Source organism: Capricornis sumatraensis, chromosome 1 (genome assembly GCF_032405125.1).
Source record: "Capricornis sumatraensis isolate serow.1 chromosome 1, serow.2, whole genome shotgun sequence".
NCBI classification, from domain to species: domain Eukaryota; kingdom Metazoa; phylum Chordata; class Mammalia; order Artiodactyla; family Bovidae; genus Capricornis; species Capricornis sumatraensis.
This window is the reverse complement of record NC_091069.1, coordinates 127,780,150-127,807,832: the sequence shown is the minus strand read 5'-3', so window position 1 is coordinate 127,807,832 and position 27,683 is coordinate 127,780,150. Positions and strand designations below refer to the sequence as shown.

The 27,683-nt window shown below is 36.1% G+C and overlaps 1 protein-coding gene across 3 annotated transcripts in view; it reads left to right on the top strand.

Annotated features, from left to right (window-relative positions):
- USP25 (ubiquitin specific peptidase 25) overlaps nucleotides 1–27,683 on the top strand; it is a 162,671-nt gene that overhangs the window by 25,544 nt on the left and 109,444 nt on the right. For all 3 annotated transcript variants that reach the window (XM_068970263.1, XM_068970255.1, XM_068970247.1), the window contains exons 2-4: nucleotides 264–341; nucleotides 4,365–4,509; nucleotides 19,474–19,597. In XM_068970263.1, the coding sequence (XP_068826364.1) occupies nucleotides 264–341; nucleotides 4,365–4,509; nucleotides 19,474–19,597 (347 nt within the window). The remainder of the gene's footprint in view (nucleotides 1–263; nucleotides 342–4,364; nucleotides 4,510–19,473; nucleotides 19,598–27,683) is intronic.

Sequence of the window (27,683 nt, the reverse complement as noted above, 5' to 3'; positions counted from 1 at the left end):
GATCACTCCTTCTCTTATTAGACAGCATACATCAGACAGTGAAGAATCAGCTTTTAGAAACATGAAAATGGAATAAGGACTCATGCAGCGTGGTTCATTCTTCCTGAAATAATGAAATTTATTCAGTCTTTCTCAAGTTCTATATTTTTTGTTTTTTACTCTGTTTTGTGTTTTCTGTCTTTTTTTCCAAAGGTCATTTATTTTCTTGTCTTTGTACATTTTCAGATTTGAGTATAACGCTTTTGGTTTTTCCCTTCTTCCAGCACCAGCAGACGTTTCTGAATCAACTACGAGAAATTACGGGGATTAATGATGCCCAGATTCTACAGCAAGCCTTGAAGGTATGGCCTCTGTTTCACAAGACACAGTTTCTGTTACACCCTCATCTCCACCACCTACCATATTGGAAAGCTGAGTTTTTTAGTTATACAATGTACAGTACCATAGATACAGGGAAGAACTTTTATAAAGTATAGGCCTTACTTAACGTAGCATTGGACTAGAAAGAAAGCTGAGAGCCGATGAATTGATGCTTTTGAACTGTGGTGTTGGAGAAGACCCTTGAGAGTCCCTTGGACTGCAAGGAGATCCAACCAGTAGCCAGGACATGGAAACAACCTAGATGTCCATCAGCAGATGAATGGATAAGAAAGCTGTGGTACATATACACAATGGAGTATTACTCAGCTGTTAAAATGAATACATTTGAATCAGTTCTGATGAGATGGATGAAACTGGAGCCGATTATACAGAGTGAATTAAGCCAGAAAGAAAAACACCAATACAGTATACTAACACATATATATGGAATTTAGAAAGATGGCAATGATGACCCTGTATGCAAGACAGCAAAAAAGACACAGATGTGTATAGCGGACTTTTGGACTCAGAGGGAGAGGGAGAGGGTGGGATGATTTGGGACAATGGCATTGAAACATGTATACTATCATGTAAGAATCGAATCGCCAGTCTATGTCCGATGCAGGACACAGCATGCTTGGGGCTGGTGCAAAGGGATGACCCAGAGAGATATTATGGGGAGGGAGGTGGGAGGGGGGTTCATGTTTGGGAACGCATGTACACCTGTGGTGGATTCATGTCAATGTATGGCAAAACCAATACAGTACTGTAAAGTAAAATAAAGTAAAAAAAAAATTTTTTTTGAAAAAAAAATTAAAAAAAAAAAAGAAATCGGTCCTGAATATTCATTGGAAGGACTGATGCTGAAGCTGAAACTTCAATAATTTGGCCACGTGGTGCAAAGAACTGACTCATTTGCAAAAACCTTGATGCTGGGAAAGATTGAAGGCGGAAGGAGAAGGGGACAACAGAGGGTGAGGTGATTGGATGGCATCACTGACTCAATGGACATGAGTTTGAGTGAACTCCGGGAGTTGGTGATGGACAGTGAGGCCTGGCGTGCTGCATCCCATGAGGTCACAAAGTGTGGGACATGACTGAGCAACTGAACTGAACTAACATAACATACTGCAATTTTGAGCACATTGGCTTTTAGCATCCTGATGTTCCATGATGCCTTGGAGTGAAAGAAGACCTCCCTCCACGTGAGACAGTTTTCATGCAAAATGGAGTGATATGACTCCCAAGTACTAATGGCCAGTTTTACTCAAGAGACATTTTAGTGTTTAATTGGGGATAGAGGTGTAGAATGGCATAGAAGATGAAGAGGAATTGGGAGAAAATTAATACAGTATCAGAAGCTTCCCTTTTAATCTTCCATGAAGGAGACATATAAATCAGCTAACCTTCAGTTAATCGAGTGTTTAAGATTATTCAATATCAAACTGTTCAGTTATGCACAAAAAAGGGCATGATTTTTGTTGTATCTTGTGAAATATACTCATTGCCACAGAGGCACCCAGATGAGTCAGATTACATGGATATGCAGATTGAAAGAGAGCGAATGAAGGGAAAATGTTAAGAACTCGAGCTCCACTTGAAGTGTATTTATAGATCACTGCTAAAGGCTAACATCAGCAGTACAGCAGTTGTGCTGCTGTAGGCACACACACAGTTCAGTCCTTTGCACGTTGCTCTGAAAGACTACATTACATTATTTTTGATTTGGAGCCAGAAGTTCTTCCTTTTTTTCTAGAAATAATTTATCTTTTGAATGATTATAATCATAATTATCATCATTGTAGTGGTAATAACTAGCACTTATTAAGCACTTGCAGTAAGTACTGGGTGCTATTCTAAGTACTTTGTGTGGCTAACTCCTCCTCCTAGTAACTTTGAAGTAGGTGTTATTTTTATCCACCTTTTAAAGGGTAAGGAGAGACAGAGAGGTTAAAATGACTTGCTGAAGATCACATAGTTAACATGTGGAGGAGCTTGGAATAGACACCAAGCAGCCTGCTCCCAGTACCACACATAATTTCTGCTTTGGTTGGAAGCTTTGCTTCAGCTTTTTCCTGCATCAGGAAAATGATCAACCAGTACTGTTAGGAGCAGTTTAAAGCATGGTTTATGAAGCCGCTCTTAAGTAGCTGGAAAGGAAGCAAAAATGTTATACCTCAGTTTTTATGATTATGACATTTAGATGATTGCCAGTCCATTCTTTATTCTGCTAAATATGACAATCATTCCACGTCTATTTTCAGAAATGGCCTTTCCCATTCTGTTATCACTTGAGTCTGGGGTTAGACCTCATTACCTTGTCAGGGCAAATTTGGGGAATTCACTTACTTTTTTTTTAAAAAACTTAGGAAACATGTAGAATATGTTTAATTAAATAAACATAAAAAAGTAGTGTCCACATTTCCTTTGAGCTAAGTTATGTGACCATGTTTTTTTTTTTTTTTTTTTTTTTTAATTTTTTTCAGTTACCAGTATCTGGGGGAGAAAACAGTGTACTTAAATCTTAATTGTTGCTCAGTATAAATTTGTAAAATGTTTAATAATGGGTTGACTATCTCAGCATTATACTGACACAGAGTCTACTTTTGGGAGCCGCAGTGTCGTCGATTGATTTTAGCACTTTTATATTGAGAATCTCTTTGTATGTTCAAAGTAAGTGACCTTCAAGTTGTATAGATCCCTGCTGCATTCAGTTTATCATTATCACATGAGGGAGTATATGGAAAGCATTTGGTACATTTCTTGGCACTTAGTGTTCAATAAATGTTAGCCATTGTTATTAAAATTGTTTTACGTCTGGTTTGTCACAAACTGTAGACTATGTTAAACTCATGTTTTGGATGAGTCCTTTAAGAGTCTAATGACAGTTTTGATAGGTAACAAAGTTAGAACGTGCACTCCTAGTGTTTTCTCTCCTCAAAGGCTGTTAAGAGTGGAGTTGGGCTGAGTTGTTCCAGCTGCTCCGACATCAGATTGTGGAATCATCCTGGTCTTTCTCTTTTTATCCCTCCCCACATTTGATATGATAGCAAATAATATCGGGCTCTGCTTCTGCCGATTCTCTCCTATAGTCTGTTCCCCACATATACCCACAGTAATCCTTTTAAAATGTAAGTCATACCATGTCATTTCTGTCCAAAACCTTCCACTGGCTTCCAGTTAAACTTTGTAAACGAAATTTCTGAAGGCTTCCACAGTATTATGTGTTCTGGCCTTTGATACAAAGATAGCTTCATTATTAATACCTGGATTTCATAATGTGGTTTCCATTAGCAGTCACAGAGCTAATGTTTTTGTTGTTAACTGTAGAGAGAATATAGAGATAACTGGGCAAGTTTCTCTCATGATTTTGCTGTCAAACATTCTTTAGTGTTTTTAGCATCTGTTTTTCTTCTGAATTTTTAGAATATTATTTATGTATTTAATTTGGGTAGAATTTTCATCTCCACAGTAGTCTGGAGTTCTGTGTGTCTCTCTATCAAGGTTTCAGGCCACTGATGCTGTTTTCTTCTTATGAGTCTGATAATTTGCTTGTTAGCTTGCCTCTAAGTAGGCATTCAGCATTAATATTAAAGAGAATATCTGTTATTCTTGTTTGCTGAAGTACTATTTTAAATATTTGTTCTTCACTGTTTAAGATAGCAAGTTCCAGAAAACATTTTTTAGTTTGTTCATTTACTTAGAAGTATAAGTTTATGATTGGACTTTTGTTAAGCAGATATAAAAAAATAATGGAAAATAAATTATTTATAGAATTGATTTTTGTATTATATTAGTTTTAATTAATAGATAAAGGAATTACTGTTGATACAGTATACTGTGTTTACAGTGAATTTACATTGTAAAGTTAAGAATCACATAGTATAATTTTAAGTCTGAAAGTTATTTTTACTATTAGTGTTGTTATGGAGAAAATTACATAAATCATATGCACATGTATACTTACTCCAAAATATTTGATGTTCTGTTCTTGATATTTGAAGGATAGTAATGGAAACTTGGAGCTAGCAGTGGCTTTCCTTACTGCAAAGAATGCCAAGACCCCTCAGCAGGAGGAGACCACTTACTACCAAACAGCGCTTCCTGGCAATGACAGATACATCAGTGTGGGCAGCCAAGCAGATACAAGTATGGTTACTTTTCTTTCTTAATATTTTAATTAGAATGTAATGAAAACTTTGCTTGGGGCCGTGTTTTGTTTAAGCAGAGGTGAAGGATGAAAAAAGAAATGACTTTAGCTTTGGCTCTTCTTATAGTTGAAAGGTGCATATATTTTTATTAGCTGCTGTATTTTTTTCCATTTTGGAAGTAAAAGATTATATTTAAGTTATATATTCTTTCATAAAACATTTCATATAGTGTTGTTTTAAAATATGGAACATCCAAAGGTGTTATTTATTAAAAATTTCTAGAATTTTAAATAGGGCACAGTCATTTGTTTTATAGATGTTAAGTGTTGGTAGAGACCTTAGAATTATTTTTGAAGATAAAGTATTTTTTAAATTACTGGTATGATTTACTGTTTAACAGAATTTTCCTTCCCTCAACTCCAACCCTGCTCCAAAATAGAGATCTTGGAAGAAGGTTTATACAGCAGAACAAAATAAACAAACATGCATATACACATAGAAACATACAGAAAATTTTACATGAGACTCTAACTTTTCTTCATAATATGAATAATTTATGCTTATATAGCCGAGTTTTTTTGTTTATTTTTATCTCATTATGATGTAGTAACTGCATATAAAATGTAGGTATTTCTGTGCATTCTGGATTTGAAGTGTGGTTACTAACTTGTCCTTAAAGAGAATTTTTTGATTTTTATAAATGTTCTTAAAGTTAGGAAACAGCCAGAAAGATCCCATCCATATAGATGTTTATAGCTACTGATTGACATTAAATGCTGTTTAATGTTGTTGATAAAATGTTTTAATCTCAGAATTTCATGGTAGTCTTAGTAGTTTTGCTCCACAAATGGTCTTGTGTCTCCAAAGCTGAGATACTCCTATCTCACACAGATAATAGGTGATGGCAGAAGCTTTGTATAAGACAGACTCAATTGCTGTGTCCAAGTTCAAGACAAACAGTGTTTTGGCCACTACCTACATCTCTAACTTCTTTTTCCATTCTTTTCCTCTTCCCCCTTTACACTGTAGTAATGGAAAATAGCTTGGAAGTTCTCATCCACACAATGCTATTTAATTTCTCCTGTTGTTACACATGTTACTTCTGTCTGGAATCCCTTCTGGCCTTCACCACCAGTCTGATTTCTTCTGGGGCTCTAAGATATTGCTCAGAAACTGCTGGCTTGAGAGTGTTTCGTCTAGCTTCTATGTTAAACTGAGTGCTTCTCTTAACACCCAGAGTGTACTTCTGTCTTAATGAGTATTGTGTTATTTTGAAATTATTTGCTGTGCCTTTCTTGCATACCAGACTGTGAACTTAACAGGGCCATAGAGTGTCTATAGTCCAACCTTTATACTAGGATGTCATGGTTTCTCAAAAAAGTGCGTGTTGAGTTATTTTTGATAATATGTATAAAAAAGCCATTTTGAAACCAGCGAAAGTTCTCTCAAACAAGATTGAAAAACTTGTTTCAAGAAGTTAGAAAAAAAATAGTGGTATAAATAGAGAAGGAGTTAGTATGTGAGAATAACATTTCATATCTTTTAAGGTTCTGAGACTTGGGAGGAAAATGAAGTTAGGTAGAAAAAGGACAAAAGATTTTGACTGAAGACAGCTGGTTAAGGTGAAAGAAGCAGGAAATTGAGTAGACATGGTTCCGTGTTCTAGTGGAAAGGATGGAAGGATTTTAGAATGATAGCTGTCAACTCTTAATACAGATGGTAGACTTTGTGACATGAGACAACATATGCAGGGAAGAATTAGGATTCTAAGACTGTCATCAAAAAGATACCCTATTTGTTGTGTGAAAATTAGAAAATGTTCTTTAAGCTGCATGTTAACACCTGTTCAACAATTTTGACAATGAGTAGTGAGAATGTTATGGACAAAATGAAAGATTTGAATAGGTGCTCTTAGGGAGAAAGCAACCTGATTTCAGAAAGTGTGTGTCCCATTTGTTAATTGTAAAAACAAAATTTGTATGTGTGTGTATATGTGTAGCCCTTGAAAAGTGTGCACTAAGTACTTTTATATTCCCCTTGAAAGAAATGATAGAGAGGTGGAGTTTCTGGTTTCATCTCATTGATTATCTTACTGAACAAATTGCTTGTACTTTTAATTTCTTTATTGATAAACTGAGCTATCCTTCTAACCAGAATGCTAACTCATATTTAATAATTGAATAATTTGTATATATATTCATAAAGTTGGTTTGAGATTATTGAGGAAAAAAATTGTAAAAATATAGTGAGGTGATTGTACTATAATAGTATCAGTATCAAAGTGGGAAAATACAGCTTATGAGGTAATAATTTTTTTCCATTTTACAACTTACATCTTTCTAAAATTTTTAAGTACAGCTGCCTTTAGGAAATAGTATTGATTCAGCATTTAAATTTAGTCACGTCATAATAGTATTACATGGTTTAAAACTGAGAAAGTAAGTAAATGTCATGCATTCAGCAGATTCTTTAAACTACTATGCTATAATTGCTGAGGAAAAATGAAATCTCTTGTTTATTTTTAATTCTTGGAAGGAGTGGTTAAATATGGGAAGGATAGAAAATAAATGTAAGTGAATATATATATTTAAATGCAGACCTCTTCCTGAATAAAAGTGTAAGTGCTAAAGGAGTACAGAGTGTCGGAGTGATCAGAGTGTGAGGAAGTTTTCAAGGGATTGTTCTAGATAAAAAAACTCTTTTTGAGCATTTTCTCAATTTTATGTGAAATGCCTTGTTACTTGAAAATTGACCTTCAGTTCAGTTCAGTTGCTCAGTCATGTCCGACTCATTGTGACCCCATGAAGTGTAGCTCGCCAGACCTCCCTGTCCATCACCAATTCCTGGGGTTCACTCAAACTCACGTCCATCGAGTCGGTGATGCCATCCAGCCATCTCATCCTCTGTCATTCCCTTCTCCTCCTGACCTCAATCCCTCCCAGCATCAGAGTCTTTTCCAATGAGTCAACTCTTCGCATGAGGTGGCCGAGGTACTGGAGTTTCAGCGTTAGCATCATTCCTTCCAAAGAACAGTAGAAAGTGAAGAGGAACTAAAAAGCCTCTTGATGAAAGTGAAAGAGGAGAGTGAAAAAGTTGGCTTAAAGCTCAACATTCAGAAAACTCAGATCATGGCATCTGGTCCCATCACTTCATGGGAAATAGATGGGGAAACAGTGGAAACAGTGGCAAACTTTACTTTTGGGGGCTCCCCAAATCACTGCAGATGGTGACTGCAGCCATGAAATTAAAAGATAGCTTACTCCTTGGAAGGAAAGTTATGACCAACCTAGATAGCATATTCAAAAGCAGAGATATTACTTTGCCAACAAAGGTCTGTCTAGTCAAGGGTATGGTTTTCCCAGTGGTCATGTATGGATGTGAGAGTTGGACTGTGAAGAAAGCTGAGCACCGAAGAATTGATGCTTTTGAACTGTGGTGTTGGAGAAGACTCTTGAGAGTCCCTTGGACTGCGAGGAGATCCAACCAGTCCATTCTAAAGGAGATTGGTCTTGGGTGTTCTTTGGAAAGAATGATGCTTGAACTTAATTCTTTCAAATAATGGCAAGGGTTTTTGTTTTTTCAGTTTCTTCTCTCTCTCTCTCTTTTTTTAAGTGTAAAATCTGTTATAAACAGGGCTAAGGCATAAACAAACCTTGGTAACTTTTTGTCATCTATTGGTTGTAGTGCTGACAAAACATTTATGTTTTGAAATAAAAGTCTCTAATGCTAAATACATAATGATTCCTTGTTGTTATAAACTAGTTTATAAACTATAAACTTATTGTTATAAAACTTGTAACTAAAGATCTTTTTTAGAAGAACTAAACCCGTGTTTTTTTGATGACTAGAAAAATTTAGTTTTCAAATTAATGTTCCATAGAAGTCACATTTGGGGTTGTAGGGAAATTTTCATATACTCAAGTATATCAGAAAAGAAACTAAATTATGTCATTTGAGAGGAGAACACATATATGTGAACACAGCATTTGTGAACTTTAATACTGAAGAAGTAATTACATTTTCAGTAGTTGGTAGGGCGATTATTGGCCTCAGTGTATTTTTACGTTTCATTTTTGAGAGAAAAAGGAAACATTTCAAGGAAAGCTTGTACTCTGCATAATAAGGAATTAAGAAGTATTGTTTCGGTAACATTCCAAACTGTAAATAAATACTGCTGGTTTCTAGGGGAAAAAAAAAACACAAACTTTTTTGTAGTACTGTTAGCGTATAGTCGAGGCACATTTTAAAATTACTTTTATCCCCTGTTTAGACTGGATATTGTGAATTGTCAAATGAGTGCCTCCTGCCTCCAGCTTAAATGAGAAGTAAAATGATTGTGTTAGGAATTTTGCAATTAAAAATGCAAAGAGGATTAGGAAATGGTACAAGATACTGAGATATCATAGGTGTATTTAATAATCAGAGAAGAGATTTTGTGAAGTTTTTGTGTCATGACAAACTCTGTCATAGACATGACTATACAATGCTTTCGCCCAATTTGAAATCAAATAGTAATATTCTTTCTTTCTTGATCATTCAATTCTTTTGAACTTTTTTAAAACAGGAAAAAAACAGTATATGCCCACCAGAACAAGATGTGCTACAATTGAGCAATCAAAGTATGGATCAAAAGATAAGAGGGATTTGGGTAGGTAATTTTAACATAGAAAATAATGCCACATATTGACTTAAGTTTTAGAGAAATTAGTACAGCACGCTGGAGTGAGTGTTCATTGATAGACCCTTCACAAATTTAGAAGCATTGTATTTTTTTTTTTTAAATTGCTGTATTTCTTTTTACAGAAGAACTTGAATTGTTTGGTAAGGATTGCACAGAAAGTGAGAAACATGTTGAAGTTCTGTCCTGGAACTCTAGTCTTAGTTATATTGCTTGATTAGTCTAAAGTTGATTTTTTAATTTTTTTAGATTTAAAGCAAAATTTATAAACAGATTCCAGTCTAGTCTTCTCATCCCTGCTGAGGGTAAATCACTTTATGTTGAGAAGTTTAGGATTTACTAATTGAACACTGATAATTTTTTCCATTCACCAAATTTGTTAAATAAGCAACTGCAGAAAGAAAAAAGTGAAATAGAAGTTAAATGTTTTTCTGTAGAGATTTCTAATGCATAATGCATGATTCACCAAAAGTCAGTTAAGCCTAAAAATGAGATGCTGCAGTGGTATGCAAATAACTTGTAGCTGATTAGATGCAGTTAGGCATACATTCTTTGTTAGACATACACTGTAGAATTGCTCGTATAACTTTATTTTCTGTAATTTTAGGACAAAATGATAGCTATGGCATTTGCACTTTTTGTTGTCTAATACAGAATGAAAATTTTTACTTTTTTCCAAGTCAGAAAACATGACGAACTAGATGACAAACTCAGGATATGCCTCCTTTATTATCCCTTTGCTTAGTTAACAGTGCTGCCATTATAAATTTAGCAGCAACTGTTAAAAACAGAGCAAGACCATTTAGAACTGAGTTGTTAATACAGTTGCCAGTAGTTACATGTGGCAACTTAAATTTAACATCAGTTTAAATAATCCTGAAGCTCAGATTTTCTGTTGCCATAGATATATTTAAAATGGGCAGTAGTCATCAACATGTAACTAGTGGCTACTGTATTGGGCTGTGTGGAGAATAGTACATTTCCACCATCACAGGAAGTTTTATTGGACATCACTGGTTTGGAGAACCTGAATTCAGCAACGATAAGGTTGGAAAAGAATGGGAGATTGCAGTGAGCAGCACAATTTCTATTATGTCTTCTTGCTTTTAAGTATTCTTTTAACATGACACCTTATTATGCTATTTGTCCTTTATCTGGAGAAAGTTTTCGATGGATGAAGTATATATTCTCCAGTATTCTAACTAGTGCCACTATAAAGATCACTCATTAATTTTTATTTCTATTCTAGTCTAGATATTAACCTTTATTTGCTTAGCAGATATTTATTGATTTCCTAATACAAATCAAGTACTCTTTTAAGCCATTAAAAATACCAAGAAGTGTCTGCATTAACATAGGGGGAAGAGTGATGGTAAATAGTAAATAAACAATGTCTGGTAGTAGTAAGTTTATGAAGAACAGAGCAGGGTCGAAGGACAGAGGGTGACAGGGATGGGTTTGTAGTTCAGACACAGAGTGTGGTATTTTAGATGGAGGGTTGGGCGGTGAATATCTCACTTATACAGATGCCTCAGGAGGAGAGGGGCTGAACCTCCAGGATATCTGAGGGAAGTGTAGCCCAGGCTGGGGCCTTGAGGCAGGAGTGTTTTTGGCTCAGGAAGTGAGTGGTAAGGACAGGAACTGTGGTTGAAGCAGAGTGAGGCTGAGAATGGTCTTTTCCTCATTTCCATTCACCTGCTTATGATCTCTTTCTTCATCTTTGCTTTTTTCTTTCAAGGGCATCCCCTTCGTTTTGGTGGCTCAGTGGTTTTTTTTTTTCCCCTCCAGCTTTTCCTCATCTCCCAGAACCACCGTGTAGTTTGCAGTTCGGTCAGTTTTTACGTGCCTGCTTTCCCCTTCAGTGTTTCTCTGTCAGTTTTTATCTGCCTACTTTTTCTTTCAGTTTTTCTGCCCTGGTACATATTCTTATTACAACTCTTCTCAAACACTTGTTCAGCACTTTTAATTCTTAACTTCACAAACGATTCTTTCTATTCATATCACTTCTCTGCCTAGAAATCTTTGCTGATGGTAAGTATAAGCTAGGCTTATTAAAAAAAAGAGAGAGAAAAATGTTTCCCCTAGGGTTAGCCTTTTGTTGGTGAGGAAAATAATGAAAGAACTTTCTTCCCACCTAAATCAAAATCTTACATTGTAGATGTAACCACAATCTTACATACATTGTAGTTCAATTAGATTATGGGCTAAATTGGCTCTTCTGAACTAACTTGGACTCCTTATGTCATTTTATGTACCCTTTTCATGAGAAAATGAATTATGAATGATAAATGTTTTATACATTTGAAGTCTAATTTATTGTTAAGTTGATGGCTCTCTATATTTTGGAGTTAGCAGGGAAATGTTTGGTAGTTGGTGTGTAAGTTTTTAGAAGGATTTTTTAAGGTGAATGTTATGTTTTTATATATATATTTCTGACTTTAAAGGAAAAAAATGTTTTATTTTGGGCAGTATTGAAATGTTGGAGAGTGCTGTTCATAGATTTTTGTACTGTGATTTTTCTGCAGTGTTACTCAGCTGACACTAACATGCTTGTGCCCTTGAATTCCGTTCACATTTATTCTAATAATGAAGGGAGGATTGGGTGAAAGAAATCTTAGTATTTTACCAAGGTTGTCCCTTGGCATTGGATGGAATTTTTTCAAAGGCTAAATTTTTGTAATTGACTTTTGCCAATTAGAAATTGCTTACTACTAAAGCTTGTTGAGCTATTTCAAATCCTAAAAGGTGATGCTGTGAAGTGCTGCACTCAATATGCCAGCAAATTTGGAAAACTCAGCAGTGGCCACAGGACTGGAAAAGGTCAGTTTTTAGTCCACTCCCAAAGAAAGGTAATGCCAAAGAATGCTCAAACTACCGCATAATTGCACTCATCTCACACACTAGTAAAGAAGTAATGCTCAAAATTCTCCAAGCCAGGCTTCAGCAATACGTGAACCATGAACTTCCAGATGTTCATGCTGGCTTTATAAAGGCAGAGGAACCAGAGATCAAATTGCCAACACCCGCTGGATCATTGAAAAAGCATGAGAGTTCCAGAAAAACATCTATTTCTGCTTTATTGACTATGCCAAAGCCTTTGACTGTGTGGATCACAATAAATTGTGGAAAACTTTGAAAAAGATGGGAATACCAGATCACCTGCCTCTTGAGAAACCTATATGCATGCAGGTCAGGAAGCAACAGTTAGAACTGGACATGGAACAACAGACTGGTTCCAAATAGGTAAAGGACTATGTCAAGGCTGTCTACTGTCACCCTGCTTATTTAACTTACATGCAGAATACATCATGAGAAACGCTGGGCTATATGAAGCACAAGCTGGAATCAAGATTGCTGGGAGAAATATCAATAACCTCAGATATGCAGATGACACCACCCTTAGGCAGAAACTGAAGAAGAACCTGAGAGCCTCTTGATGAAAGTGAAAGAGAGAGTGAAAAAGTTGGCTTAAAGCTCAACATGCAGAAAACTCAGATCATGGCATCTGGTCCCATCACTTCATGGGAAATAGATGGGAAAACAGTGGAAACAGTGTCAGACTTTATTTTGGGGGGCTCCAAAATCACTGCAGATGGTGACTGCAGCCATGAAATTAAAAGATGCTTACTCCTTGGAAGGAAAGTTGTGACCAAACTAGACAGCATATTAAAAAGCAGACATTACTTTGCCAACAAAGGTCCGTCTAGTCAAGGCTATGGTTTTTCCAGTAGTCATGTATGGATGTGTGAGAGTTGGACTGTGAAGAAAGCTGAGTGCTGAAGAATTGATGCTTTTGAACTGTGGTGTTGGAGAAGACTCTTGAGAGTCCGTTGGACTGTGAGGAGGTCCAACCAGTCCATTCTGAAGTAGATCAGTTCTGGGTGTTCATTGGAGGGACTGATGCTGAAGCTGAAACTCCAATACTTTGGCCACCTGATGCAAAGAACTGACTCATTAGAAAAGACCCTGATGCTGGGAAAGATTGAAAGCTGGAGGAGAAGGGATGACAGAGGATGAGATGGCTGGATGGCATCACTGAGTCAATGGACATGAGTTTGAGTAAACTCCGTGAGTTGGTGATGGACAGGGAAGCCTGGAGTGCTGCAGTCCTTGGGGTCACAAAGAGTTGGACACGAATGAGTGACTGAACTGAACTGAAAGCATGTTCTCTTCCTTTTTTGAATAAGCACGTAAGGAAATCATAGAGGATTATTTTTCATTGTGAAATTGATAGCTCGTTACATATTTTATAGAAATCATTCTACTATAGAAAGAGATTAAATTTAGGATCAATCATTATTAAAATAACATTTACTTTCTTAATATCCGTTCTTAAAATCATATGTATTTGATATGCATGTAGGTTATAATAATTCACTATTGCTCTATGGCTGTATGGTTCTAAAATAACCTATGGAAAGAAGAAGCTTTATGAACATCATGGAGAAGATTATTGTAATTAAAATGAAACTATACTAAACCTTCTCCATTGCTTAAAGGAACAAATCTCAGAATTTCAATTAAGGACCGATAGTCTGGTCAGTCAGTTTTCCTAGCATTGAAGACTATAATTACTTTTTTCTTCCTCTGCTCACACTTAATTCCTCTGATACCAGATATGTGAGTTTTTTCTTTTTTTTTTCCTGTATACAACCAGTTCTGTGACATCAGTATTCTACAATTCTGACACCATTTACCTGAAGTTAGCATCAGATGCCACAGGCTAAATTCTCAGTCCCACAAATCTCCTACCTTAGACACCAGTCACAAGTAATGGGTCCCCAGGTTACCTATGTTCTGTTTGACCTGACTTCAAATTGGAAGTTCTCGTGACCTCCTCAAGTTTGATAATTTGCTAAATGGCTCACAACTCAGGGAAACACTTTTTATTAGTTTATTATATTAAAGGCTATGATAAAGGATGAACAGCCAGATGGAGAGGTGTATAGAGCACACCTCTAGTCTGGAAAAGTCCCAAGCCAGAAGTTTCTGCCTTGTGGAGTTGAGATGTACCACCCTCCCAGCATATGGATATGTTCATCAACCTGGAAGCTCTCCAGACCTTATACTTTGGGAATTTTTATGGCAGTTTCACCAGGTAGGCTTGATTGTTAACTTAATCTCCAGTCCCTCATATATATCTCCCTAGAGGATGGGACATGCAGCTCCAAGTTGCAAGCTTCTCATCATGACTTAGTCTTTCTGGCCCATTCTGAGGTCAGACTGGAGCCCACCAACAGTCATCTCTTTAGAACAAAAGATGCTCCTCTCACCTAGGAAATGCCAAGTGATATAGGAGCTCATTGTCAGGAACTGGGTCAGAGACCAAGTATTAGAACAAAAGATGCTCCTAGGATCTTACCTTGCTCTTTGAATTGGCTTGTTAATCCATGCATGATTTAGTAACACAATGCATTGGTAATTTGAAAAAGATTTCCTTTCAAATGTTGGAAGAACATCTACATTATAAAACAAATAGAAATTGTTAATATCACTTGATTTTACCGGAAAAGCTTTTAAAGTATTGGGAAGATATCACTCTCATAGTGACAGAAACAAGTTTTCTGAAGTTGCAACTTCTTGAAAATTCCATAGTTATCATTGGCAGCAAATAGTCTCATTTGTTTTTCAAGTGATAGGCTCCCCTTTTTTTGAGAAAATGTCTGTTAAATATCGATGTCTGAATAATCATAGTTTGTAGTTTATCAGTTGTAATATCAAGTAAAAATAGTGCTCCATGAAAAACATTCGTTGAGTTCAACTTGCAGCTCAAGCAATGCGCTAGTGTTTTTTTCTTTAGCAACAGCATACTTTGCATATATGACAGAACTACTATGCATACGTTCAGTTTTGTCACATAGAAGTAAAAGACCATGTAAAACAATGTTTGAGATTTCATAAAATTAGTTTTCTCTTATTAAGGATTTAAGAGAGATTGGCTTTTTTAAAAAATTATGAGTGTGTATAGTTGTAATATAATGAATTGCTTATATAACTTGATGCTGCTGACTTGATTTGTGCTAAAACACAGTGGTTTAATGCACTGTTGTTTTGCATAATGACTGGAAATGTGACCATAGTAGGAAAGACGGATAACATCATAACATTTTTTATGAGAGCATTTTTTACTTAAGGAACCCTTTCCCTTAGAGAGTCACTGGGGATCCCCAAGAATTCATGGATTACACTTGGGTACTGCTAGTATGGAAGGGAGACCACTGGATTTAATAATTTGAGGACTTAAATTTGAAGCCTGTCCACCTTTCTTTTATTCTTATAATATTAGATTTCATTTCTGGCAACTTCAGTTATGTTGTTTATGAAATAGGGTTAAAAGCATCTTGCCTTACGTTTTGCTTTTGTGTTTCTCAAGTTACGATTGCTGAATTATGAAAAGCTTGAAATATAACTTGTTGCTATTTCTAAGTGAGTTTCTGTTCTAGCCAGCTTAGTTTACTTGTCAGTTGTGAAACAGTACACACTTTAGATAGTTACAAAGAAGAAATTTAATACAGGGGACTAGATTGTTAAAAAAAAAAAATCGGTGGGAGCACTGGAGGAAGGATCTCTAGCTCAGCTTTCTGAAATGACTCCCAGATTCTTGCAAGACTGGCCAGCCAGCGAAGCTACTCCATCTGCCACAGTCAGGGAGACAGTGAATCAGGAGACTGCCTGTGGGACAGTTGAGAACATAGCTTTAGAGCTGTTGCCCAGGGAGAGCCAGCCAGGATTAGGTAACTGCCACTAAGCTGTGCCTGGACACGGGAGCACAGAGTCTGGTTACTACTTCTACTCTCTCTCTTGACATCCTGAAGCTGGAAGCTGGAAACTGGATTGCTCCTGTGGAGCAGCCCACATCTGTTTAGTCATGCTGGAAAAAAACCAGCCAAAAGCAGCAGGAGAGTGCCTTCCTCCCCATAGCTGCCTTTCACATCTCATGCTAGCATATCTGATGGGTGGAACCTAAATTTTATCCAAAACCGTAACTACAAGTGAATCAGGAAAATAGATTGGTTTGTTTTAATCTTTTCGGCTTCTGTCATTGAAGAAAGCATACTAGGAAGATGAGACAGTGGAGTCTGAGGGGCTAATTGATCAAGTCCTCCAAACCTGTTTGCTTCTTTGTGATTTTCAAGTTGTTGTCTTTTTATTCTCTCTTTAGTCACCCAAGTTTTAATCATTTTTAATGACCATGATCTCATTTTTATGAGGCCATTTCATGCCTCTCTAGTTCTAGCTTCTTTAATCAATATTTCAGCTGGGCTGAATGATGACACACACTGGTGACACCACCCATCTACAGCTGTGGTTTGGTGGACCTGTAAACCAGATGTCTGAAACCTTTGACCTGCTGACAGGTGTATCATTGCAGTTGTTCGGTAACTCTCTTCCACCTTTTACTTGATTGAATTTTTTTAGACCTGCCTGCAATGCTGGAGATCTGGGTTCAGTCTCTAGGTTGGGATGATCCCCTGGAGAAGGGAACAGCTACCCACTCTGGTATTCTGGCCTGGAGAATTCCATGGACTGTATAGTTCATGGGGTCATGAAGAGTTAGACATGACTGAGCAACTTTCACTTTATTGCACTTTTGTAAAGTTTTATTATACTAAGGAATTAAAAAAAATCTTCTATGGCCAACTGTTATTTCTAATATTTTTAGGATTCTTATAAGCTACTATTTGGAGGAAAAAAAAATGTATATAACAATAAAAGTAGACTTTTGAATCTATTGATGTATTTTATTTATTACTACGTGTGAAAAAAATTTTTAAATAGTTACATATAACCCCTAGCTAGATGGGCTTCCCTTGTGGCTCAGCTAGTAAAGAATCTGCCTGCAATGCAGGAGACCTGGGTTCGATCCCTGGGTTCGATCCCTGGGTTGGGAAGATCCCCTGGAGAAGAGAAGGGCTACCCACTCCAGTATTCTGGCCCGGAGAATTCCGTGGGCTGTATAGTCCATGGGGTCACAGAGTTGGACACGACTGAGCAACTTTCACTTTTACTTTTGGGCTTTCCTGATAGCTCAATTGGTAAAGAATCTGCCTGCAATGCAGGAGACCCTCGTTTGATTCCTGGGTCAGGAAGATCCACTGGAGAAAGGGATAGGCTACCCGGTGCAGTACTCTTGGGCTTCCCTTGTGGCTCAGCTAGCTGGTAAAGAATCTGCCTGCGATTCAGGAGACCTGGGTTTGATCTCTGGTTGGGAAGATCCCCTGGAGAAGGGAAAGGCTACCCACTCCAGTATTCTGGCCTGGAGAATTCCATGGACTGTATAGTCCATAGGGTTGCAAAGAGTCAGACACGACTGAGGGACTTTCACTTCACTTTCAGATAGCAGAATGCAGACACCTTATGTCCCACTCCTTACTCCTTTTTCTTGTTTCACTCTTGTAATACTTGGATTACAAAGGAAAAAAATTTTTTTAACATGTCTCAAATACAGATAAACAAAATGAATATAAAATGTGTCCAAAATACTTACCAGCATAATCCCAGCGATGCAGAGATAAGGTGGTAACAGCTGTACTTCTTTCTCTTTCTCATCCTATTTTGTAATCCCCTACTTAGCAACATGTTATGGTTTGCCATTGTTTAAATGATAAGAGAGGTATAATTGATCTCTTCTGGGTTAAGGAAGTAGATCAATATATGTTGGGAAATTGGATTACAAAGCAGTTTTTCTGAATGTGGTAATAGTTGTATACTTTATTTTGAGAAAGAATATTTACAGGATCAAGACTATTTTATTTTATTCTCACTGAAGAAAACATTTCATTTAGTAGTGTATATTTTCTTTCTGTGAAATGAAAACTTCTTTTTATAATTAAATGAAAAGCATAGAACAGACAATAGAAAGTAAGAGATCCTTATACTTTCTTTTCCTCCTAATCCTCTTTCTCAAAATTAACCACTGTTAAACGAAGATCATGGAATCTGGTCCCATCGCTTCATGGGAAATAGATGGGGAAACAGTGGAAACAGTGTCAGACTTTATTTTTTGGGGCTCCAAAATCATTGCAGATGGTGACTGCAGCCATGAAATTAAAAGATGCTTACTCCGTGGAAGGAAAGTTATGACCAAACTAGACAGCATATTGAAAAGCAGAGACATTACTTTGTCAACAAAGGTCTGTCTAGTCAAGACAGTGGTTTTTCCTGTGGTCATGTATGGATGTGAGAGTTGGACTGTGAAGAAAGCTGAGCACTAAAGAATTGATGCTTTTGAACTGTGGTGTTGGAGGAGACTCTTGAGAGTTCATTGGACTGTGAGGAGATCCAACCAGTCCATTCTAAAGGAGATCAGCTCTGGGTGTTCTTTGGAAGGAGTGATGCTAAAGCTGAAACTCCAGTACTTTGTCTACCTCATGTAAAGAGTTGACTCATTGGAAAAGACACTGATGCTGGGAGGGATTGGGGGCAGGAGGAGAAGGGGACGACAGAGGATGAGATGGCTGGATGGCATCAGCGACTTGATGGATATGAGTTTGAGTGAACTCTGGGAGTTGGTGATGGACAGGGAGGCCTGGCGTGCTGCGATTCATGGGGTCGCAAAGAGTCGGACATGACTGAGCGACTGAACTGAACTGAACAGCTTCATACATTCTTTCCGACTTTAAAAGTGTATATAAGTATATATGGTCAATTGGGCTTCCCTGGTGGCTCAGCAGTAAAGAGTCCACCTGCAATGCAGGAGACCTGGGTTCGATCCTTGCGTCAGGAAGATCCCTTGGAGGAGGTCATGGGAACCAACTCCAGTATTTTTACCTGAAATCCTATGGACAGTGGAGCCTGGTGGGCCATGGTCCATCTGGTTGCAAAAGAATTGAATATGACTTAGTGACTAAACAACAACATGGTCAGTTAGTTTCTGGAACATAACTTTGAGAGCTCATTTAATTATTATACTTTAATGTCTAGGTTATATGGACTAACTAACATGTATATGTGGGTTAACTTTGGAAAGCATAAATGTAAATGTTTAATTGTTGCTTTCAATTTTTGTTATTATAGAACTTGTTTTTAGCACTTTCTGCTTATTAGCTTTTGAATCTTCTCTAATGGAAAATATTTACGCTCTTAATTTTATAGGGAAGAACATTAAATTGCAAAGTAGAACCAATTTAAAATGTGTTTGCGTTCTCTTTGGAGAGGTTCCTGTACAGAATTAAGTTGGTGCTGGATTTGATTTGAAAGGGTATATTGGGTATAAAATCTCCATTAGGAATTACGTTTCATTTTGTTTGACTTAATTTTGAGAAACATAGTTTTGCTTTTCAGATGTGATTGATCTTACTGGAGATGATAAAGATGATCTTCAGAGAGCAATTGCCTTGAGTTTGGCGGAATCAAACAGGGCATTCAGGGAGACTGGAATAACTGATGAGGAGCAAGCCATTAGCAGGTAAAAATCCAATTTGTATAGATATAAGTACTAATTATAATAGAAATAATAATTAACTTTAACTTGAAGAGGCACAAAGATATACTTTATTATTCTAAATAAACTATTAGTAAACTTCAGTATTGTTGTTATATTTTATGTAACCAGAATGTTCATTACATTTGAATCTTAGATTTAGTTTTGGAGTGGCATTTTGAGGCATTAAATTTAAGCATATATTTTAATATTCCTTTGATTTTTTTTTTCTTCCCTAACTCCTTTTTGATCCATTGTCCAATTCAACTTATAGTCATTTATAGCAGGGATCAGCTGACTTTATCTGTAACATGCCAGTTGTAAATATTTTAGGCTTTGTTGGCCATCTGGTTTCTGTTGCAGTTACTCAACTCTAGCGTTATAGTGTAAAAGCAGCCACTGATAATACATAATTTAATGAGTACAGTTGTGTTCCAGTAAATCTTGATTTATAAAAACATAGACAGCCAGCTGGATTTGGCCCATGAGCCATAGTTTGCCTGCTTCTGATCTTTAATGTGGTAGTATATTCATAGGTTTTTGTTTTTTTTTTAAAGAAATGAGCAGGAATTCCAAGATTGCAACTTTTGATTTAATTACCAAAGCTGTTTAGTTTGAAACAGTTTGATCCACCAAAGAATTAAATAAGTTTGGTTTAAAAAAAAACAAAACAACTTTATAACAGACTATAATCGTCTACACAACTCTTTGGAGCCAGGGGCAATTTAATCTTAATGTGGAAGAAATTTATCTTTGAAGAGGTTAAATGATTTTCCAAAGGTACGCAGCTAAGATGAGTCTAATGACTCATTCTTTTCCCTGTTAACAGAGTTGTTTGATAGCAAAATGTACCAGCTTTCTCACATAATTTCCCTTGACACAGTATTTAATAGTGTATTTCTAAGTAATCTGAGATTACTGTATGGTAGGAGATGTCTCAAAATGCTATGTTTATTAGCAAAGGCACATAATTTTTCATAGTAATACCTTTTAATGTCTCTAAATGTTACTTTGGAAACTGTTTTGTAAGATAATAAGATGGTAAGAATTAATTAAAATTCATATTCTTCTTTAACTGTAGCTAATATCATTTAATGCCAGTAATTTTAAATAAAAACCGGAATTGGGCTACATAAGTTGCTTGTATATTTTTGAGATTAGTTGTTTGTCAGTTGCTTCATTTGATATTATTTTCTCCCATTCAGAAGGCTGTCTTTTCACCTTGCGTATATTTTCCTTTGTTGTGCAGAAGCTTTTAATTTTAATTAGATCCCATTTGTTTATGTTTGCTTTTATTTCCAGAATTCTGGGAGGTGGATCATAGAGGATCTTGCTGTGATTTATGTTGGAGAGTGTTTTGCCTGTGTTCTCCTCTAGGAGTTTTATAGTTTCTGGTCTTACGTTTAGATCTTTAATCCATTTTGAGTTTATTTTTGTGTGTGGTGTTAGAAAGTGATCTAGTTTCATTCTTGTAAGACACAGATGAATAGAGCAGACTTTTGGACTCTGAGGGAGAGGGAGAGGGTGGGATGATTTGGGAGAATGGCATTGAAACATGCATACTATCATGTAAGAAACGAATCGCCAGTCTGTGTTCGATGCAGGATACAGGATGCTTGGGGCAGGTGCACGGGGATGATCCAGAGAGATGATATGGGGTGGGAGGTGGGAGCGGGTTCATGTTTGGGACCTCATGTACACCTGTGGTGGATTCATGTCAATGTATGGCAAAACCAATACAGTATTATAAAGTAAAATAAAGTAAGATAAATAAATAAATAAAAATTAAAATTAAAAAAAAGACTTCTGCAGAAATAAACAATCTAGACTTAAAACTCCAAAAAAATAAATAAATAAAAATAAATAATAAATAAAAACCAAAAGTGCATATCTATTTTCAGTCATTTTGTTTAGGCTGATTTTTTGAAGGATTTGGAGAAATTATAAAGTTAGGTTTTGTCTTATAAACATGAATTGGAATTGATATAATTGTCTTGAATAACTATAAATTTGATAATACTTAAGCTTTGTAAGAAATATTTTAAACATGAAATACATCAGTTGAAAGTCATATTTAAGGGGAATGAGGATCTATTATGTGAAAAAGAGATATTAAATGTAGTATATGGCTTCCCAGTGGTAAAGAACCCGCCTGCCAATGCAGGAGACAAAAGAGACTTGAGTTCCATCCCCGGGTCGGGAAGAGTCCCTAGCTGAGAGCATAGCAACCCATTCCAGTATTGTTGCCTGGAGAATCCCATGCAGGCCGTAGTCCATGGGGTTTCAAGGAGTCAGAACCACTGAAGCAATTTAGCAAGCTCATACACTGTGATACAAATATTTTTTAAAGTACATGTATAATTTTGTATATATTGATTTATATTACTGCATAAATAGAAACATGACTGGAGGATTATATACCGTCATATCAGTAGTTTTATATCTTGTATTTTGTAATTAAAATAGCATATAATAGGTAAAAAAAATTGAAAGTGAAGGAGTTTATATTATTCCTAATCTTTATTACATTCACTATATGTTATATATATTTTAAGATTAATTTTTGTCTAAATGGAAAAAAATCTCTTTAAGATAATGTTCTTTCTTATTCTTGATCTTTTAATTTTAGCATACCCTTAAATAGTAAATATTTTGCAAGTATTTGTATTATAGATAACATTACAGAGACCTGGTATTATATGACAAATTTTACATAAAATTAGACTCCATTAAAGTAGGAGTATTTACTGTTGCACAGTGTAATTTTTTTCTTGATATGTGTAGGTTTTATAATATCAGGTAACAAAAAATGTTAAATGCAACATGCAGTAAATAAACATGTTTATAAATCACATTGTATTAGAAATAAGGGAAGATGAGCATTCTAGTTAGACATTTGACAACTACAGTATTCTAGTGAATTTGATTAAGACTTAAGGCTCTAAATTCAAAGGGTAAAATATATTTAAACATATTTTTAAAAAATATTTTTAAAAAGTATTTTTAAAAGTGAATTTAACTACTTGATGATAAACTCTTTCTAAATAAAATCCCAGAGTCATTTGACTCTGATTGTATTTCAGTATATATACTTTAATATGAATTCACACATTTGGAATACTATGTTACTATGTATAACTAGATAAGCTAAAACCTGTCTTTTTACATCATAGAGGCCTCTGTTTCAGCACCCATAAATTTCATGGTAAAATTTCTCAAGTTGAACATTTTAAAAGTGTATGTCTTAATTTAGTTACTTTTTAACGTCAGGATTGGATGTATTTATTACTACTCGGACAGGGAACAAGTAGAGTATAGATAGCTGAAATTTGTTAGTAAATTGCATGTGGCTAGCTTAGGCTAGGCATATTTGTTGTGAAAATGGTTGCTTCGTGAAATGACTGACTAAGTTGGGTAGAAAGTAGGGCTAGGTTCTAGTTAAAATTGTTACAAACAGCTTGCCTTCAGCTGTGTCAGGAAATATGGTAGACTAAAACAAATATTCTGTGTAAGCAACCAAAATGTGTTGTTTCTGTTGGATGTAAAATATTTTACGATCTCTTGAAAGTATTATAGAGTTGTTCAGATAGTAAGGGCTGTGATCAGATTAAATCAAAGTGAAAGAACGTACCCAAGGAAATAAGTTTGAAATGCTGCAATTCACTTTTTGACATTATGAAATTTGCTTGTGTCAGTTTTGATATCTCTATTGAATGTGGGAAAAGGAAGTCGAAGGCCGTTGTCTGTAAGTAGGTGGGAAGCATTAATAGAAAATCATTCCCCTTGTAAAGTGGTTATGTCAGTAGATGACAATCACCTTAAGGATAAATCAGAAGTATCCCCTCTCCAAAATGCCTATAATACTGCAAAGATAGTTCTCTTGGCTTGAGGAGTGTTGTTGGAGGTGATGAGATTTGCCCTTGAGAAATTGTACCGTGGTTGTGCAGCAGAAATTTGTGTCACTTTAGTAATTCAGTAAATCTCTACTTGAAAAAGAACTGTGAAAATATCTTCTAGAAATTATTAAGTAAAAAAAAAAAAAAAAGAAAAAAACAGAACACAAGTTTAATAGATTAGAAATAGCTAAAGAATGTGTTAGTAGTCTGTAAGCTGTATGAGAAGAAATTACCCAACATGTAAAAGATAGCTAAAAAGATAAAAAATATGGAGAAAGGTTGAATGACATGGCAAATAAAATGAGTAGGTCTAACATACATTAATTGATATTGCAGAAAGAGAGGAAGGAATGGGTCAGAGGCAGAATTTAAAGAGACCATAACAGAAATTTTTTAGAAGTGAAAAGAAAACTTATAACTTCATGAGTCTACAAATTCCATCAGAAAAATTAAAAGAAGCCCACACCTAAATTCATTATAGTGACACTCTAGAACACTTAAGACTGCGAAAATCTTAAAATTTCTTAGAGAAAAAAGGTAGAATTGTCTTAAAAATAGTGACAGTGAAAGTGACGAATTATGCAAATTTACATGGCAGCAACACACATGAAAATAATGAAAATGATTTCCAGTGATTGGAAAAAAATAACTGCCAGGATTCTGTGGTATGGGATAGCCTCACCAGGGTGTTTTTCTTTCTCATTTCTGAAAGACAGCGAATTATTAATGTTTCCCGCATTCATGGATCTACCATATCCCATACTCACAGATGTGGGGTGGTTGTAGTGCCTCCACTGCTACAAAATCGATGTGTCCCTTTCCAGCAGTTCTAATTTTACCTTTTTTTCCCCAGTAATTTCCTACTTGTACCTGAGGTTTCACCCAGACAGGCTGATACAAGGTAAACAATAACATTTTTGTAAAATTTACATGGACCCTTTGTACCTCCCACTTTGGCTTCCATGGGGCCTTCCCAGGTGGCACAAGTGGTAAGGAATTCACCTGTCAATGTAGGAGATGTAAAAAATGCGAGTTCATTTCCTGGGTTGGGAAGATCCCCTGGAGAAGGACCTGGCAACCCACTCCAGTATTCTTGCCTGGGAAATCCCATGGACAGAGCCGCCTGGCAGGCTACAGTCCATGGGGGTCTCAAAGAGTCAGACATGACTGAGTGACTTAGCACGCACGCACGCACACGCATCCTCTTCATACCTCCTGCTTTGACTTACATGGGCCACTGTAGAGGAACTGGATGAGCGGTGTGCTCATCCAAGTAATCATTATTTTTACACTCTAAGATCATTCAGTCCAAGAAAGAATTTTAGGTGTCTGAATATAAATTGAGTTTGGGAGCCACTTGGAGGGTTTACCAACCAGGACAGCCTAGAGTTGTCATTAGGGAAAGAATAAAGCAACATGTCCAAGAATGGTTGGGACAGGATTCTGAATTTTAAAAACCTATAACCTAAAAGTTACAGGTTTATGTAACTCTCACTCTTTTCATCTTGATCAATACCTAGGAAGCAGTTATGAGGGTTGAATGCCTTAAGAAGATGTTTGGAACAGGAGTAGGTGGGGGGGAGGCAATTACAAATCTTTTGAAGTGAATTTGTAAGAATAATTTTAAGGCTTAACAATACCAGATGTCCATGGATGGTAGAGAGCATAGAAGGTCCATCCAGTTCTTTGACTATCACCTTTTTTGAATGGCTTTTATGATAAAAGGTATACCATTGTCAGATTACAAGTTGAAAAAGTGGAAAATATGAAACATTAGTTTCAAGGGCCTCAAGAGTATGGGATGAGATGACCAGTCAGACTGGGAGAGCAAAACTGTAACTCAAAAAAAAAGTGTCAGCAACCATGAGGCACTACTGATAGTTCTGAGAAGGGTCAGAATGCAGACTGGAAGGTGATCAAAGGGCCAGTGTAGTCAGTCGGTGAGGAGTGGGCAAGAGCTTGCTTACCACTGGAGAAACAGATCTGCTTTTGGAAGTGGTTACATATCCAACGTGCAGTTTCTGTGTCAGAAACACAGAGTTCTTTGACTGGTGTTCAGTACATGGTTATGGACTAGTTGCCCTGTGGGATATGATGATAGGTTACAGCAGTAGTGGTAATCCCTGGTGCAAGCTTGGTGAGTCACCTCATTGGAGAACAGCCATCACTATACAGCCAACACAATGACTAAAATTAGAAAGACTGACATACTAAATATTGGTAAGTATGTACAGCAATTGGAAAGTGTCATAAATTGTTGATAAGAATGTATAATGGTATAACCACTTTGGAAAACTGAAAATTTCTAGTGTATTTCAACATATATACTATGCTTAGACTTAGCATAGTCTGTGTTTCCACTCTTAGGTCTACCCTTGAGAAAGGAGTATACAGTGCCTTTATTAATCATAACTAAAAACTGTAAACAACCAAATATTTGTAAGAGCAGAATAGTTAACAGTGGTGGTACATTCACACAGTGGAATACAAAGCAATGTAATGGAAAACATTTTCCAGATTCTTTTAAAAAATGTGGAGGAATCCCCAAAGCAAGATGTTGAGTGAAAGAGATGATGCAAAGAGTAATTGCTCTATGAATCCATTTACGTGATATTTAAGGACAGGCATAACTAATTTATGGTGGTAGAAGTGGTCACAATGCTGATTATCTGAGAACTAGAGGACACTGTTTGTTGGAAAAAGGGCACGAGAGAATTTTGGGGAATGATAGAAATTTTCTATATCTTGGTCTGGGTGGTGGTTACATAGATGTGTTCATTGAAAAAATTTCACTGGACTGTACATTTAAGTTTTGTGTATCTTATATACAAATCGCCTCTCAATAAAATACTTTTACCAGGAAAAATGTATTTAGCTATGTTAATTGCTAATATACAAAAAGTTACATTTTTATGTATAATAATGATAAGGAGAAAAAAATTTAAAGCTACCATTTATAACACATAAAACTATTAAAGACCAGGAGTCAAAAAGAAATGTGTAAGAACTTCTAAGAAGAAAATTATTAAATAACACTGAGACATATTAATGAATATGGAAATAATTGGAAATATATTGTATTTTACAAATTGAAAGATTTAAGATTGCAAAACTGGTTAGTTCTCCTTAAATTGACTAATGTATTTAGTGTGATCCCAGTCAAAATACCAAGTTTTTTTTTTTTAAAGGAAATGTAGATGATTCTTCCACCCTCTATCCCTCCCTTCCACCTTCTGTCTTTTTTTTTTTTCCAGTTGATGTGTATAGCTGAAGTGACATGCAAATTTTCCAGTATGTTGCTTGCTTAAAATGGATTTGAATGATCAAAGTGGAATGTTTTCTATAGTGCTTTAAATAAAAATACACACACACACACAAAAGCCCTCAAAATCAGTACTAGGAATGGGAACATTTACTATAAGTAAGTGCTTTAAAGATTCCTTCAATATAGTGTGTGGAAGGAAAAGAGCAAAAATGTTTTGTCATCTTTTTCTATTGCCGAATGTCATGATCATGACTAGTGTTGGGAAGGTAAGGTGATTCTAGTTGGGGTGGGTTTTGGGGCTTGCCTTTCTCAGTATGGTGCATTTTGTTATAAGCTATTTCTGAGCTCTGAGATTTGCAGTGTTGTTTTTTATTCTCTCTCTCACTCTCTCTTTAAAGTCTAGGTAGAATCACTGGCTTTACTTTGGTGAGGCCAGGAAGGACCCTTATGAGGACTTGGTTTATGGAAGGACCCTTATGAGGACTTGGTTTATATAAAATTTATAGTCATAGTGCCAGAACTGCACTCTCAAAAAGGACAAGAACTTGGGACTGGAGGGCTCATATTTGGGTTAGAGGTTGGGCTTTTGCCAAATGACAATAATAATAATAATAATAATAATAATAAAGATATAGCAACATCTGATATCCAACTTATATTTGAAACACTTGTTTAACTCCATTTTTTTTTAAACCAAGTATGCTCTAGGGATGAAACAAATCCCTGTTTCTATCCTCTGATGCTGATAGGAGAGACTGGTTGGTTCAGAATTTTGTGCAGTGTAATAAATGTGTTTATAAGGAGGAAACCTACTGGAGCATGTTGTAAGTCTCTAGTGATTACAAAACTGAACATGTTGTAAGTTCTAAATTAAGGAGATCACAAAGTCATGGCATTCTTTCATCCACAG